The 17770-nt window shown below is 39.3% G+C and overlaps 1 protein-coding gene across 15 annotated transcripts in view; it reads right to left on the reverse strand.

The window, feature by feature from the left end:
- Positions 1 to 421: 421 nt before the first annotated feature.
- lrrc7 (leucine rich repeat containing 7) overlaps positions 422 to 17770 on the reverse strand; it is a 121848-nt gene continuing 104499 nt past the window's right edge. For 5 of the 15 annotated variants that reach the window (XM_065955630.1, XM_020656592.2, XM_065955629.1 and 2 more), the window contains 9 exons: positions 17416 to 17661; positions 15444 to 15656; positions 14106 to 14273; positions 12226 to 12345; positions 11935 to 12142; positions 11518 to 11780; positions 9933 to 10025; positions 5781 to 5855; positions 422 to 3676 (listed from right to left, as the gene is read on the reverse strand). In XM_065955630.1, the coding sequence (XP_065811702.1) occupies positions 3566 to 3676; positions 5781 to 5855; positions 9933 to 10025; positions 11518 to 11780; positions 11935 to 12142; positions 12226 to 12345; positions 14106 to 14273; positions 15444 to 15656; positions 17416 to 17661 (1497 nt within the window). In that variant the 3' untranslated portion in view covers positions 422 to 3565. Of the gene's footprint in view, positions 3860 to 5780; positions 5856 to 9460; positions 9522 to 9932; positions 10026 to 11517; positions 11781 to 11934; positions 12143 to 12225; positions 12346 to 14105; positions 14274 to 15443; positions 15657 to 17415; positions 17662 to 17770 lie in introns of those variants that run through there. The other 10 variants (XM_065955639.1, XM_065955634.1, XR_010666516.1 and 7 more) reach the window with 9 other exon arrangements.

Raw genomic sequence — 17770 nt, forward strand, 5'->3', positions numbered from 1 at the left:
AAGAAATTGAAAGACAATTTTGCCTCAACTAGATAATTTCACAGGAACTGAATTGTGATCAAAAGTTTTGTTAACTTAAAGATTTAAGTAGAACTGACTTGATGTCAAGTTTATTTGACTAGAAAATGTAATTTCTTTGGAATAATCACAAATTTATCTCAACTTATCATTAAAGTTCAGTTAACTTAAAATTTTAAGGCAGCCCGGACACTAACTCTTTTAAGTTATAACCACTCGTTTTTTTTTTTTACAGTGTACTTCTTACAACATCTTCCATTTTAATCCCATGTCTCTCATTACTACTTACCTCTTTCTTTCTTTCTTTCTTTCCTAAAGAAATAAAAAACTCACAGAGGATCAGAAAGAGATATCACCCCCCCCCCCCTACAGACAGAGCCCATTGGACCACAAGGAACCCATATTACCAATAGTGACATTTTTATTATTTGTACAATAGAGACTTTAGTACATTATTCAAAACACCTCTTATATACTGAAAAAATGGTACGTCCCAAAGCCCAAAATGGCTCCAGTATAATCGCTGCACAGCATTTTTTCAATTTTATACATATATTATTTTTTGTAAAAACTGTATCTTAAATAGTATGTACAGATAGCGTCTGCAAAATGCATTCTAAACACATGATATATATTATATATACTTCTGCAATTACATTTCTCCGCATTAATACTCAAACTTAAAACTGGAAGGATTTCAACTTGCATGTGCAAATAAATAAAGAAATAAATAGTGCTGTTAAATCGTCACTAAAATTTGTCCAACTTAAAACTCGACAGCGGTTCTCTCATCAGAGGTCAAAGTACTTTTTGTCACACAACAGAAGAAGCAGCATTCAAGTTGGGTAGGTGTAGGTACTGCAGAAAAGCATGAGTACATTCACAATCAATATGAGTCATTTTAAATTGGATTTCATTCACAGCTATGTACAGTGACACTGCCCTCAGCATTTGTTCAGCTCTTATGTAGTTTAAACACATAGAAAATGACTGTTTTTATAGTCATATACATATATATAATATATATTTGTATAACACAAATTCACAATTACAGTAGAAATACATTTTATACAGTTTTGGATAGAACATGTGTAGGTCTCCAAGTCATACTGTGCGTACTTCCATCCATAACTTTATTATAAGTGTCATTATTATAAAATATCACAATTTTTGAGCAAAGCTAAGGTATATCAATATATTTAGAAAGAATTACCTGAAACATGTAATAAAAAATAATTATATTATCAAACCTTTTTCTCTGTTCTCGTCACAATATCTTTGATATTTCAAACTCTAAATAGGGGTCGGGTGGGTACCTGTGGTCTTTTAACCACAAGTCCAAGCTGTGCCATTTTGTGTCCCTTATTTTTAAATAACTAAATTCTGATGCTTATTAGAAGGGCTGACACAAAATGGTCACGTGATGACACTGTCATGTCAAGTAAAAGCAAAAGACATTGCAGGGTGTTGTTTTGCTCTGGATGAAAACATCAGATGTTGTACAGAACAGAACATAATTCACCATCGTGAGATGTCTTTAAGACACGTGTTGCATTTACACTGAGACATAAAATGAACCTCATCACTCTCTCTCTCTCTTTTTTTTGTCTCTCCGTCGGGTCAATACAATTTCAGGAGCATGGCCATGAAGGTCAGATTTTGCTTCATATTGCTCCGGGAAAAAAAAAGTCATACAATCACAGTTTCCACATCTGCGTCTACATTTCTTTGTTACCCCCACTTTTCTAAATGTCAAAATCCAAAACACAGCTACAGCCTTTTCACAAATCATTTTTAACATTCACCAAAAACGTTGGTCAGTTTTAATTACCGTGTACTCCTAGAGTTAGTAAGCGTCTCCTTAGGTGACGAAAAGTGACACTGAAACTTTGAGTGTTGCCAAAATTCTTTGTGGCACAGATCAGATGTTTCCCTGATTTTCTAAACAGAGAGAATCTCATTCTTATAGATTCACCCATTAAGACTGTTACACTGTGTTGTACCTTCTTCAGTGACCCTTTTCTTGCTGTTACACTGGACACAAATGTTCCCCTCCATGCGGCTGCTCTCATTATGTGCAGCTCAGATCTGTGCCACAAAGAGGTACAGCTGGGAGGCAGATGGACCGCATGGCACCAAATACAGAACATCAGTCTCACTGAAACTTGGTGGTATATTACATCTGAAGTCTTCTGCAGAGTGGAAAACGTAATAAGCATACAGAAAAATGATTGGCTGACAGTGGCCAATGATATTAAAGCATGCTCAGATTTTTTCATATAAGTAAAACAGCTAAAAGGGGAGTAAGAAAAATACAAAACAGGACCTCAAATATGGCACAGATATTACAAATAATGTTACAGTGTGGGTGAGAGTGACTCAGGTTAAATTTGAGAACCAGGCTAGATTATAGTCAGGACTTCATTATGCTCACCACCACATGTGTGTTGTGTATGGGGGGCTCATAGGTGTTCTTTATATATGTATTGATGTGCATGGCAGTGTGTGTAAACATTAGCATGACTTTCTCAATAGATGGCACTGCAGGAAAAGTTCGGCTCTACTGAAAAACATCAATAGGCCGAGCCTCAGAAATATTGCTTTAGCTCTTTTCAGCACAAATGTGCAAGCAACAGTTTCTTCTTTTCAAAACAAATAAAACAAGGAGCTATTGTGAACTATGAACAGTGTTTTCTTTTTCTTTACAGGAAAAAAAAAAGTGGTGATATACTTTATAAAATTGTCCATTTTGAGAAATAATCCCTGTATGTTCATAAGAGAGAAGTCAGACTGTGGTTTTATCAACAGTATTTATATGAGTCATAAAGTGTGTGTCCAGGCCTCCAGGGGAGAATGCAGCTCGAGAAAACTGCAGCTCTGTATATGTACACAAGGCAGAACGTCTTAAGTTTTCAATTTCTGTACACTGGAGGCAATAACAACGGCAGAACAGAGGATAGGACTGCAAAAAAAAAAGAAAAAGACAAAGAGGGGAGAAAAACAGAAAGAGAACAAAAGAGCACCGGACGAAGCAAAGAAGAACAAGGAAGAACGAGTATCTGAATTTGATGTGCTACACCAATGACAAAAAAATAATAATTTAAATTTACCCTGGACTGTAAAATAAAAGTCAGAAGAGGAAAGTAAAAACACAAGAGAACTGTAACAAAACCAAAAGTATTCAGTCTGACTGATCAGATGACTGCCTAATTAAGAAACCAGCCACACAATCCTAACTGCAGCAGCCCTGTTGGAACTCAAAGTCCTCTTGTGGTCCGCCTACTTGTCGATCAGGTCCCTGACCGCTGGTGGACAGAGGAGCCGATATGTTTCCTATGGTACATTTGGCACTAGTATTTGCCTTTGGTCCAGCAATAGGCAAATAAACGTCTGTGTGTTTCCCTAAAAAGGTAAAAAAAAAGGCGGCTCATTTTTTCAGTTCCACAAGCCTCCAGCGGAGGGCAGGTGGGGGTGGCGTGGGATGGCGATGAGCAGAGTAGAGAAGCGTTGTTGTGTTTTGTTTGTTTTGTTTGTTATAAAACTATTTCTAGCGCGCGCTGCTGTCCCTCAGAACCACCAAGTCCACCATCCGCTGGAAACTCTTCAGCAGAGAGACGGCTGTCTCGTGCTCCATGTGTAAAAAACTATGTCCGTTAGCCTGCAAGGCAAACACGCAGCACAGTCAACAGCATGTGTGTGTGTGTGTACGTGGATGTATGTGTTGCAGTATTTATGTCAATGTGTGTGCTGTGGGGAGGATGGAGGGTCACTGCCATCATTATCTCAGAAACACATCACTGTTGGGGAAAAGAGAGAGAAGAGGAGGAGCTACACAGTCATGCTGTAGAGAGAGAAGGGGTAAAGACAAAAAAGGGCTTTTAGATGAGTTCATCAGCTATACTGTACATCTGTGGAGAGAAGGTGGAGGGGGGAGAGAGGGGAGGGGAAACATGATGGGGATGATAGACGGGAGGTAAATCCTTTGTGGTATCTCTCATTCTGACCTGACGGTGTAATGCTCAAGGATCTGTGCGAGATCAATTCTGCTCCTACTTTGAAATAAAAACTATGCTAAACACCAAAATCCAATATTCGTTATTACTCTGTGAAGTGTTTATTGATTCATTTTGATTTATCGACACAGGAGTGAAGGTTGTCTCAACAGCTAATGCTGACTCTGGAAAAATCTAAATTGGTTGCTCATGTTAAGAAAGGGAAGCATCCATGTTTACTTTTGACTTAAGACTTGTGTTTAAGAGAAACAAAGATATCACATGAAAATGAACATGGTATAAAAAGCTGCTAACTGCAGTAATCATTGCAGTTTTTTTTAAAGAATAAAATGCTGAAAGGTCTCAAGGTTAAGCCCTGTATGTGACGCTGTAGAAGGTATAAAATGTACATTGTGTTTAAATAATGTATTCATACTTTTACTTGTATTATTTGAATGTCCAGATGTTCATTATTTTCTTCTTTGACTTCTTAGTCCTGATTTTTGATGAGCTCACCACAACAACATGCTGTAAACCATGTTGAAGTAAATAATAATAATAATGCCATGTTGACATCTTATTGAAACATTTTGAATAAAAAGAGTAATTACGCTGTCAGATAATGAACATGCAGATTGGGAACAGTCAAACAAATGAGTCTGGTTTGCAGTATGACCTGGAAACATGTCGCATTGTTTGTAGTAAAAACAAACAGCTTTACTGTGAGACCAGTCATTGGAAATCAATGAGCAATCGCCTGATTTGCTAAAATCTATACGTAAGTCTGTGATTGGTTGTTTAACTTCAGTATCTATTTTCTGCAGTGATAACTATTTTTCTACATCTATGTGTATAGAAGTTACATGTTGATCAGAATCTTCATTTTTTTACATTAAAAAACATTGAAAAATATTTGCATGTATACACGTAATTTGCTTTAAAAGGAGGTTTTTATCTGGTTTAGTTTCATTTTTTAAACGTGTTTCGAGGTTGAACTGCCTCAATGAAAGAGTTAACAAAGTCATATCTGCTATATCTTTTTAAATGTTTGCAGTCCCTCAGTAGTTCGAACCAAAACTGTTCTGTTGCCGACTGTTCTTTTGGCGTTGTTTCTTACCATAGACAGTAAAATAAATCAACCACAGTGCGGAAACCCCCTTTTTTATGAAACCCCCTTTTCAAGCCCCATTTTCCATTGCGGCTGTCCCCTTCCTCTTTTGTTTTTTAAACAGTAGTGACTACATTTGTACAACCGGGCTGATACACAATGTTACATGACAATCCTTGCTAACAGGCTGTGGTGCAAATCAGACAGGTAGCGGTACCCTAAAACATAACTGACTATTTTACTCAGAAAAAGACATTTATTTATTAAATAGTTCAGTAATTGAGACCATCAAATCTTTGGGAGAATGTTTACTGGGTCCATGAATCAAGTTGGAAGTAATTTTCGCATATGGTTTCATACAATCTGACTTCTTTTTGCAGCCGGTTTAGTTACCCCCTGCTGGCCATTACAAAGAATGCAGGTTCAAGTGTGATTATAGGATACAATCGTTTTGATTTCATCTACTCAGCTCTCCCACAATTTATGGCTACTGATGAATGAGAGAGGTTGGGGGGGGGGGGGGGGTCATGCCTGATAAATGGACCAACAGGTACACACACAAAGTAGAATACATGGGGTGGGAGGGAAATGCTGAAGCCTGATAAAAACAGTCAAAAAGAGCCTCTGTTTCTGTTTTTTGTCGATGAGTAAGAGGACGTTACCTGCAGTATCTTGTCTCCAGGCTGCAGGGCGGATGCGGCGGGCCCGTCATGCTGTACCCTAGTAACAAAGATACCCTATAAGTCAAAATGATACACCGTTAGGACAACACAGGGACACGATGGTTTAGAATCTTTGCCTTTCTCATTCTCATCTCAATATCCATCCCTCTAAAAAATAACATTTCTGCCAGAAATATATATGGGAGTTCACCAAATAAATTGTCTTTGTTTTCAATTTAGAGAGGCATGCAATTTCAAGATTTACTTGCTATTTGCATCTTTTTTTTAAATATACAGAAGCTGAATGAAACACTCCTCCCAAAGACATCAATTATACATGTCAGAATGGTTCATAATCTCTCTATGCATGTAAGGCCTATATACAGTAGACAGGAGCTTAGAAAGAGAGAAAAAGTCGATAAATAAAGTTAATATATAAAGGAGAGGGGGAGAAGAATAGGTGTGGGATGGGTACTGACTTTAGGGGAAAGCAGTAGGTAGCAGGGAGGGCAGAAGATAATTCATCCCCGATATTTTACCTCGATTACCCAAGGCAGAGATTGTAAAAACACCAACATCTTTGCATCGAGAGCTGAAAGATGTTTTTGAACACACACAGAGTGTGGGACGATGCAGCTGTGTCCGCTCAGCGTGGTTCAACAGGTTGTGCACGTGTTGAACGCACAATGGTGAGCTTAGGTGACACCAGTTAGCCCAAAACAAAAAAAATAAATACAATGTGATGTAGTATTGAGAGTGCAGCAGCACCTACATACTACAGTCTGTGAGTGAGTGCAGGAACAAACACATATATTGCATATTAAAAAAAGGTGTGTGTGTTAGAAGTATTAGTTTAGCTGCTATTCACAATAACACTGGAGCTTATACAGTGAGCCTCATACGCTTATAAAATCAAGAAATGTGGCTCGAAAATGTTTTAGTATTCTATCCAAAGCGGTTAAAATATTCATTTTAGCTTTTGAACGACCAGTTTCCACATGCATGGACTTGGTCAGCTGATTTTAGTCATATTTTACGTCCATTAAAATCCCTCCAGGGCCCGATAAAGCATATTTATTTTAAAATTGAAGGACTAGTTGCAGTCAGGTTGCGTATGGAGCTCATTGTACATTACAAATGTATTTGTTAGCAGCTGAAAATTGTTAGTCACAATGATTTTACTTTTGCATACTATAAAGTTGAACACAAAGCTGCAGTCCCCTGCAAAAAACCTGCTATCTTCAAGACTTTAGAATTTTTCACAAATGTTGAAGATGTATGTTTTTTTTGTATCGCTACGTTTGACAGTATTCGTACTCAGTTACAAAAACCAGGAAATATTGGGGTGTGTTTTTTGCAGCTTGGTGATAACATAGATATAGTTGTATCTAAAAGATGAAAGTTAATAAATATGTTCGTTATAGACAGCAGCTCAGTGTGCAAAGACAGCAGATTTAAGAACACCAGGAAAAGAAAATTGGATTTTCAGACGCTCATGACTCAGATGTGACTAATAATCCATCTCGGGCCCCTTTAAACCCTGTCTTGTGTTCTTACATGGAGCATGAGAAGCTAATCCATCAAAGCCCGGGATCACTCTCCTGTCAATACAGGAACTGAGTCACCGAATCGACTCACTGAATCCTAATTAGCTAGAAGTAAACCTGACCCAGTGGCTTTGAGAGAAACAGGTGGTCTTTGAAGTCATCTCACAAGATCATTGTCGTTTCTTCCTTTCAGACACATGATCTTGACTTCTTGTTCTTCCCTCAGAGCTCTTGTTGGATTTGATGTCACAAGAATAATCCTGTTTGAAAATGTTTCTTATTAATTAGTTAGAAAAAAATTCTAATTAATTACAGAAAACTTGAATAAGCTAAGTTAGCAGCCGGGTGCTTGATTTTTAAAGGAAAATATAAATATAATTAAGGATTGAGGATTTTTTAAAGAATATTATTCATGTTGTGGGCAGAAATTTAAAGAGATTTAGGTCAAAGAAATTAGAGTCATAATAATAATGAAAAAATGTAGACTGTCCCTTTAAAGGCTTGAGTAGAAATGCACAAAACATTAAAGAGAAGATGTTTTTTGTTTGAACTTGAGTGCAGATAATGGACTTTCCACTTCAAACTGTCATGGTTAAAGCTATTTTAAAGATGATGCTGCTCTAACAGGATATCATTATTTATCAAATATAAATGATCTTTAAGAAGTTTATTTAATAGATTTAAATTTCACTAATTTATTTGGGCTAAAAGTGTAACTAAGATACATCAAAGGTATGGGCGCAAACAACAAGCTGACCACAAGAGGGAGCCACAGTCCTGTGGAACAACACTCAGGGGAACAAACCCACAGATGTATAATTTATCAGTCATGCTGTTTCTATTCACAGACCTTTAGAACTATTTGAACTTTGGCTTATTCAGACCTAGGTCTCTAAATAAAATGTACACACAAAGACATAAAGACGGTTTAAACGATTCTTTTCCTACTTTTACAAATGGCTTCGTCTACTCTGAATAAAAATAGAAACAAATGTAGAAAGGGTTGGGCAAAGTAAGTTCTCATAAGTAGGCCATGATGAGCAAAAGAATATTAAAGGCGTCTGCATTTGTTTGAGCTTAAACTGCTGACGAATCATCCCTGAGCTGACAATCATAGAACAAAAAACATGAAAGAAAGCTTCAACTGCTTCAGCAAGGTGCCTCACGTGCATGCAGGGACGTTACAACGGGGTTTAAAGAGATGATAACTGTATTTATATCACAACACACACAGGAAATGCATATTCCCCATATTTCACTTTAGACGGTTTACATTTGAGCTGTACTTGCTCTCATGACTGACCGAATAATCAACATTTGCAGATACTTGGAGGATGAGCAGGTAACAAACTGTCACTGTTGATCATTGACAATTTCAGAAACTGCAGTGTGATCGTAAAGGTCAAATTTACCCTTCATAGTGAAATATCACAAAGCAGTCCAAAATATAAAGTAATCTATATAAAGCATGTTCTGATTCTTTGAAAACATATCAATATAATTTATGTTTAATGTCAATTATCTGCTTCTCATTTGCCATTGGCACCATGTCCTGCTGTGAAACACGGCATTCATAACGGACAAGCAGCGGCTGATGGAAGCTTTATGAACACGAGCGGAGACAAGGATGATTAAATAACTGTACGAGTCAGCAACTGAGTCACTACTTGTCCACATAAAACTAAAGTGAAATGATGAATTGACACTTTCTGTTATCACTTCACACCCCCAACTTAAATGAATTCATCGTTTGTCATATAGGCCGCACAAAGGCTGAACGTTTAAAAGAGCCCTTCTCTATTTATAGTAACTGTCTTGTCAGTTACTCAACATCTGAAATAACAGTCAGTGAAATCTGCCATACTTCCCATCCTCGCATCAAAGTATTGAACATCTAAAAAAAAAACAAAAAAAAACTCAACCCACGGTGTCCCAGTACTAAAGCAGCCTCCTTAAAATAGCCGTCAGAGCTCTGTGAGCGGCACCGCTCCTTTAGACCGACTATAGCAGCGTGTTTCTAGGACAGGCTGCCATGTGCAGGAGGCCTGAGGGATCTGCAAGCCAAACAGGCTCTCTGTGGCGGCACACACTTTGAGAAACGGCTGAACTCAGAAGGAAGGAAGAGTTTGGCACCTTTTGCAGTGATTGTATTTCAAAAGTGGGGCTGTGACTTCATTTTCCAGGGAGGAGAACACTGTAGAGATGACCCAAACACAGAATGACTTACTATTAATGATACAAAGAGTGTATTTACAGCCCTAAACTTGAAGATTACCGAACTATTATCATTTCTCTGGAGTCTACCTTCCTGTTTTGTAATGTTTTCCAGGATTTACAGTATGTTAAGAACTTGTGTTTTGGCATATTTTACCTACAAACCTCTGGCTTCTTCACCCAATTAACAATCAAACTGTTTTTTTTTCCAAATAGTCTGCAGTATAGGATCACAGACTCAAAGTTAACCAAGTCAACTGCTGCCCTTAAGACACACAGACGTACGGACAGATGCACGAAACACTGCGGTAACGAGCAGCAGTTTCCATGGCAACTCTGAGGTAAAGCCGGGGGAGGCTGTGATAGGCTGGCTGGCCGGGTCGGGTCGTACCATGTCGGAAGGTTTGAAGGGGTTCCCCTGGCCACTGATGCCACCAGAGATACTGAAACCAAGACCAGGGTTCTTCTCTATTCTCACACACAACTACAGAGAGAGAGAGGAGGGGCAGAAACAGAGAGACAGAACAAACAAACAAAAAAAAAAAGAAAGACAAGTGAAAGTGAAATACAAAGATCGTAACCATCTGTGGTAGATAGACAACATGCACAACAGTGCAACAGTGCTTCATGCGATGTTTTGGCACGTTTTGGCAGCTATGTTGGAGGTCTGCAGTTATCTGGTAACGATGGTTGAGCCACAAATATCCTCATCAGAGTTTTTCTTTGAAGGACTATAAATGCTGTCTCTCACTAGGAAGGGGGAAACCAAAAAAAAACCTGCAGGAGGATGAGCTAATCTGAGCGGTGTGAATGACTTCATGTTTCAACCTAAACTGGTACAGTGATCTCCATCTGTGAAATATCTCAGATTTAGATCGACGCCTCCGTTTCTTTTTCTAGACCCGTTTCTGCACAAACTGTTGCTGTTAGGTGGCTAAAAGTACTCACAGATGTCCCAGTTATTGTTAACTGCTTGTGAAGCCTTCAAAATCCACTTACTGACATGAGAATCTGATCAGAATAATACAGCTAATATCTATATTCAGGGTCTCATGAAGAGTCCATGAAATTATAAGTGCAAATAAAACCTCCTACTTTTAAAAATAACCTTGTTTTTTTTAATCTGAATCAGAGCGGATACAGCAGCCCCACTATTGGAAAATATTCATTTTGGTTGGTGATGCAATATCAAATTAAAATCACTCTGCTTTCCACGTCATAGTCAGCCCCCCACATGCATTGTTAGCTGAGATGTCCTTTTTGTTCTCCATCATTACAGAACTAAACTCCTTCTGGGAACCCTAAAACACCCACGGATAAAAAGGATCAAATACAGCTCACATCGAACGCCAACAAACTGCAGCCGACAAAATGTAAAAATCACAGTGTTCAATCTAAACCTGTACTGTACGTGATTGTTAATAACTATGCTAACACTGAGCGTAGATAGCCGAAGAGCTGCTATGGGACTTTATCAGTTAATGTTTTGATCAAGCATCAGAGAAATATCAGAAAAGCTTTTAGAAACTTAAATGACCATATTACGTATATGGATTGAAACTATTATTCTGATTCTTTTAGAAGTCTACTTTAATGTTCATAAGACCATTTCTTACATGTTTAAAACAGTATGCTTTCCAGCTTGGCAGCTTCTTTTCTGACTTACTGAAGTGCATCTCTGTATAATTTCACTTGTTCATTTAGATTAATATTCATGGGACTTAGTCTCCAAATGCACCCTGTTATTATCAGCTGGTCACTCAATTGTAAAGTGCTTTGAATAACTCAAATCTAGTTCATACATGAATAACATCTACTTGATATAACATTAATTAAAACAAACAACTGTTATTTTTAATATTGCTAAATTCGACTTTGTCACAGTTACAAACGAAATCCATGTAACTAAATTTTGTTGCACAGACCTCCAAGATAGTGTGCAGTACAAACAGACAAATGGTCAGACAGACGGATACCTGCTCCTGGAAACCATCCGTGCTCTTCTGGCCTTTAGTCTGCAGCAGGCAGCGGGCGCTCTGAGGCCGCGGGTTAGTGTGCGTCATGACGACCTGGTTGCTGTGGACCATGCCCTGATTGTGGTACTGGGGGTTGGTGGCGGGGAGGGAGGGTTGATGGGAGGAGTGAGAGGAGTGGGGGTTGTACTGGGGTTGGTTCCCTGATGGGGAGAGGGCCATGGGCAAGCCGGATCCTTGGTAAGCCTGTCCAGGAGCAGGATGTCCTGGACAGGGCAAAGAAATGGTCAAAAACTCATCAATATCAACCAGTTATGTTATTTGCTCCCCAATTTATTTATATCTCCAGCCTGCCTATGCTGTTTCCCTAAGACATATTCACAATACGAGCGACAAATGAACAAGTTTTTTCCTTTTTACCTTGACTCATGTTGCCTTGGTACTGCCCCCCAGAAGGCACCACTGACAGGGGCATCCCGGGTTGGTATTGGCCCCCTTTGTTCATCATCCCATCGTAGACCTGCTGCCCGACCACTCGGTGAGGTGTAGTGGACGAGGAAGAGGAAGAGGAGGTGACGATCATGTGTGTGTTGTGTGATTGGTGGGACTGGTTGTGGGAGTGGGCACTCTGCGGACAGAGGAGAGGCAGTTAGACACGTTGCATTATAAATCCAAGAAAAGCATTGCTGGGTTAGACTAGCAAGCTAGTACCTTCTTCATGAGGTTGTCAGGTGGGACGTCCCTCCTGCCGAGTGAGTAAGGAGCCCACTGGTTGCTCCCTGACACCCCCTCCTGGTCGTTGTCCAGCATAGCAGCCTGCTGAGAGGGGGTCTAACAGAGAGACAGAGAGACACAATGACCATTACTGAAAATGAAGATCTACTTTGAGCCATTCTTTTAATGTATCGGCCTTTCACTGCCTTGGTTTCAGGCAGGTTAAAATGAATGTCATGTAAGATTCTGTTGTTTTAACAATGGAAACTGTTGGACTGTAACAGATGAGTAAATCAGTTTTCCATTTGAAGTGAAGTAACTGTTGAGCAGTTTGATAAACAGACATCATGTTCTTAATGCTGTGGCAGCTGACAAATACCAACATAAACAATGGGCCCTCATTTAAAGCTCCCAACATTAAAAGATTAACATTCTTTATATATTTATAGTTCATTATCAAGTTATCAGCATAATAAAGAATAGCTTCAAAATATTTTTTTCAACTATTTTTATGCACATCCAAGTAAATTGCATACAGGTGCAGGACAAAAAAGGTTTAAACTGCAGAAAAAAGAGAAAGGTCCGTACCCTGTTCTGCTCCCAGTGATGTTGCCCTTAATAAAGTTGCTCAGTGGGAGCTGAACAGTGTGCGGACCTTTCCCTTTCTTCTGCAGTTTTATCTATTTTTATATCACTATTCTTGAGATTGTATACCAAGAATGTATGTGCGATCTGATTGCAGATTGGATTGACTCTTCCAAAAAAACAAAAACAAACCTACAGTCATTCATTTCTAATCCAACATTGCTGAACCTTGATCGATTCATGAATGACATCACCTTTTTCTGACTGAGACATGACTCCTTCAAACAGTTTGGAGTAGTACAAAATTGAAAATTGTGTGTTCATGCACAAAGCTGGCTGGGAAATTATAAAAAACAAACAAAAAAAAAAAACATGTCTAATCCAAACTGCAGTATTAGCTAACTCTCAAACTATAGAGCGGGGTGTAAAGAAAATGCACAAGACTCATACAAAGATCTGCCTGCAGTCTGACTTAAGACAATAAAGCATTTTACAAGTGTGCAGAGAAATGTTTGTTTTAGGTAATGTCATCGCTGTTTCATCTCTGTCCTTAAAATCTTTCATGTGAAAACCAATCCCAGTGGAGTTTATCAGCAGCCAGACTTTACAATACATTGAAAAAGGATGAGATTTGAAGAGACAAACTATGATGCGTTGACCCTCACAGCCTGAGTTTGATAGTCAAGGCAGTTCTGAACACCTTGGTTACAATAGAAATAATGGCACACAGTCAAGTCGTAGTTCATTGTAGCTGTAGTTTTGGGCAGAGGCAGGGCAGATATTCTCGATAGTGACCCGTGTGTGCTGTAAGGCTGTCAACATTTTCAATCATCTTTCGAGACCACAAGTTTAAAAATGATTCAATCTCGGTTATTTTGATGATTCCTATTATTGAAAAGTACCAAAGCTGCAAAAGTAAACTTCAGATCTTCAGTCATATTAAAAGAAAAAGAGAGAGAGAGCACTGTCTAAAGTGTAAATATTCGTTGGCAATGTCTCAGTATCAAAAAGTTGCCAGAGTTTTTGTAGAATTTAGACAGTGTTAGAAGTTTGTCTGGATTTTTTGATCATTAAAAAGAAGAAATGATCCAATATTTGGTGGCTTGGACTTGTTTTCTTTTGTTGCTGTGGTATTGAAACAAGTATAGAAATCATGTAATTGATGAGGTTGATGTCGTTTGATATTATATTAATATCACAGGTGTCGTATCAAAGTTCAAAATCTGGTACTGTGACAACCCTAGTGTGCAGTAATGAGAGCAGGGGTTCATCGTTCCCACAGTGATACTCACAGCGTTAGCAGACGGAGGAGGAGGTAGTGGCAGCCAGCGGCCAGCAGGGGGATCATGCTTAGTGTTATTGTAAAGATTAAAGTTCAAAGTGCTGCTGCGCCCCTGGCCGTGCCCCCCGCCCTGACAGAGCATGCCCAGCGTGAGCGTGTTGTGCTTTAGGACACCACTCTGATTGGAGGAGACAACATCACATGACACGAGTGAATGTGGGGGGGTGGGGGTAAGGGGGAGGGTGGAGCTGCGTGGGGACAACACACTGTGAGCTCCACAAACAAACAAACAGATAAACAAACAACAATAACACTGATAAAACAACAACAACAACAACAGTGCAGAGTTGCTGAAAGCACAGAGAAATGTTAGCTGGTGACCGGTCATTACACACAGAGAACATCTGGTCATACAAGCAACAACAGGCTCATTCCAACATTAGTGTGTAGAGTTTCAGATAGTGTGTGTAGGTACATACGCTGATGCGCCAACAATCTATAAGTCGCTTTAATTGTTTAGACTCTTCTATGTGTATCAATGCTTGATTTTTGTTCCATCCCACAGCTCTGTCTTTTTGTTTTTTTTCCTGGTGGGTGTTTTTTTTCATCGAATGACGATGTGAACAGAACATTAAAATTCTGCATATTATCAAAAGCGTTTCTGATTGTTTGTGCTCCAGACCTCCCCCCTTTCTTCTCTGAGTAGGCTGCCTGTTGAGGCACCGGCTCTGATTAAAGAATTATCAGTTTGACATTTTGTAGAATATGTTTGTTCACCTTCTTGCGGGGACTTTCTCAAGATTGATTGCTCATGTCTGTTTGGGGACATACAGGTAGGAAAACAAGGAAAGTGGCCCAGAACAAAGGAATACAATTATCATTTGCAGTTCTCCACATGATGATCTTTTCTTTTTTGAATGATTGTATGGCTTTGCTATGATCAAACATCAAAATGTTAGCTGGTCTCTAAAGCCCTACCAGAATAGGTGCTGTTTCACAAATCAACAGAGATACTTTAAAACACTGTTGCATGAACTTCTATTAAACGCTTGCCATCATTTGTGTGACATTTGTCTTATTACAAGGAAATAGAAGACATGTCACAAGGTCTCTTTACTGTCCAAAGCAGAATGATTTGGTTTATACTTCAGAGTTTGTGTTTTCCTGAGGGTGCAGTAGGTCAGGCTGACAGAGCGACAGTGTGGATGGGACACACATGCAGCCAAACACATACCTGGTCAACCTTTACAACACAGACTTACACAGATACAGACAGGAGGGCCTCCGGAAGCTGTGTGAGTGTGTGTTCACATGTCCCTGGTTGTGTCTCTGTATTGCACTGACTTACCCGGTCCAGTCGTTTGGCCTCTATGTGCCTCAGTAGCTGTTGCCTCCAGTCGGCGGGCATCCTTGAGGTGATGTCTTCAGGTTTCTGTGGTACCACGGGTCTTACTTTGATGGTGTCATCTGAGGATTTCTCAGGGCAGGTTGCCAGGGTGTAGTCAGGGGGCATCTTCTCCAGCAGGGCAGCCATGGTGGGACGAGCGGACACTGGCCGGGCCTGATGACAAAGAGTTGGTATTTTTTTAATTTAAAGATGCATTAACCAACACTTTATATCTTCTCATTATGACTGAGTAATGCCCATCTATTTGTAAAATAGAGAATTCGTATCAAACCTGCAGTTCCCTTTAGCAATAAAATGCAATGTAGCATCCTTGATTATTATTTGATTTGGATTTTGGGGCTCCCAGCCTGGATGTTTTTGTTCACCACTTTTTTTTTAAGTTTTTGCTTTCACCAAAAGACAAATCTTACTCTAAGAAAAGTACACTGCAATAAACAGCTAAAAGCAAACAGAGTAAGCGATTAGCTGGTGAACATACTGGAGCAGAACATTAGCGATCTTTACTTAAACCTACTTTATGTACCTGAGCACTTGGTGGTTTCCAAAAAAAAGCCCTAAAAATGTGTACACTTTGGACTCAAATTGATCATTTAACAATAACTTTACATCAATGCTAAAGTTGAGCATTTTGTACTGATGCAAAGTTGCCTAAAAGTAGATTATAGCAGGCTTTACGCAGGCCCGTCTGGCAGTTTGCTTTGAATGAAGAGGTGACATTAGTAACTATGCTGAATATGTGACAGCACTTACAATGCTAACCATGTTCACCATCATGGTTTAGGATGTTGCCCATTGAGAATTAGCACTAAAGACAAATAAAGTTGAGGATAATGGAAAGTGCATTGCAGGGGAGGGTGGACATGGATATCTGTGCAAACCTTTGTTCTTTATTTATTAATTATTGTAGTGGTGATTAATGATTTTAAAGATAATGGGTATGAGTTGATAGAAGGAATGCCCTTCCTTATATTAGCATTAAAAGTGCTAAGAAAGACATCCTGTGGTGTTTAGAGGGTTAGACTGCAGTAATGCAAACATTATTCTGCACCATAAGGAGAAGATTTTGCATAAAAAGTTGACACTTTTCCCCTGGTAGGTGATGTATAATCCAACATTTACTTTTGCCTTGCATTGTTGGCTTAAGACTGCAGTTATATGTGCTCAGTATTCGTTTCCTGACTTTTCCTTTGCCTCCTCTGCCCTGCTCCTTCATGCTGAGAGCAGCCAGATAAGTTGCTCTGCGCATCTGATCAGTATTCTCCTGGACATCTCTCTGCGACTATTTTTGGAAAGTCTGACTCTGGGCAAACCCAGACCATGCTGCGAGGATTATTTATAGTAGTGGGAATACCTTGGGATCTGGCAATAAGGACACCTGCGCTACTCTGCTTAGACTTCTACTACAATGACCTGGACCCAGGTAATCAGTGCAAAAAGGATGAATTAAATGCTTCCAATCCGTCATATGCCTAGGCTAATAGCTTCTCGATCAAACAAAAGAAACACAGTATGTGATCTCCTTTCATTTGGATGAAAATAAAAACAAATTGACCGTGAAAAAAAATCCGATTTTTTTCAGAAACCTCCTGCACCTCATCCATGCGCTGGATGAAATTAATATTTTGAGCCATTTTTCAGGCCATAGCACAAAAACCTGACTGTTTCAGGTTCTCTTATGTTAAGATTTTATAGGATTTTTTGGCCTGAAATTTTTCAAAATAAAGTATTTAGTTTGTGACTGTGGGTCAGACCAATAAAACATTATCTTAGGCCATTTTGAAAAAGATTTCTCCCTTTAGTTTCTGAAACAAAATGTTGAACTTAATTGTTAGCTGAACCTATTTTTTATTTTTTTTACTGCTAGCGTCATTTAATGGGCACACATGAGCAGGTTACGTGACAAACAGTTTACCTGAGATGCTCCGTAGGTCTCCGTGCTGTAACTCCTGGCAGAAAGGGGGCGGCGCTGAGTCAGACTCTTAGTTGGATAACCAATCATGGGCTTCTTCTGTTCCTGGTAAGTGGGATAGTCATCGTCGTAGCGACCGTTCCTCTTATTGTGCAGCATCTGGCTCTGGTTGTCAGACATGTTGGTGATTGCAGCGTGCTCCATGGGGCTGGAGTAAACAAGAGCCCGGCTGTAAAGAGGGGGGTCGGCCTGAGGAAGAGGACAGTTTCATCAGACCACTGGAGCATAAAACATTCAAATATCAATTAATACAGAAATAAAGCAAATTCCAAAATACAAGATGATTTTCATGACCTAA

This window comes from Labrus bergylta, chromosome 6, assembly GCF_963930695.1.
Source record: "Labrus bergylta chromosome 6, fLabBer1.1, whole genome shotgun sequence".
NCBI lineage: Eukaryota > Metazoa > Chordata > Actinopteri > Labriformes > Labridae > Labrus > Labrus bergylta.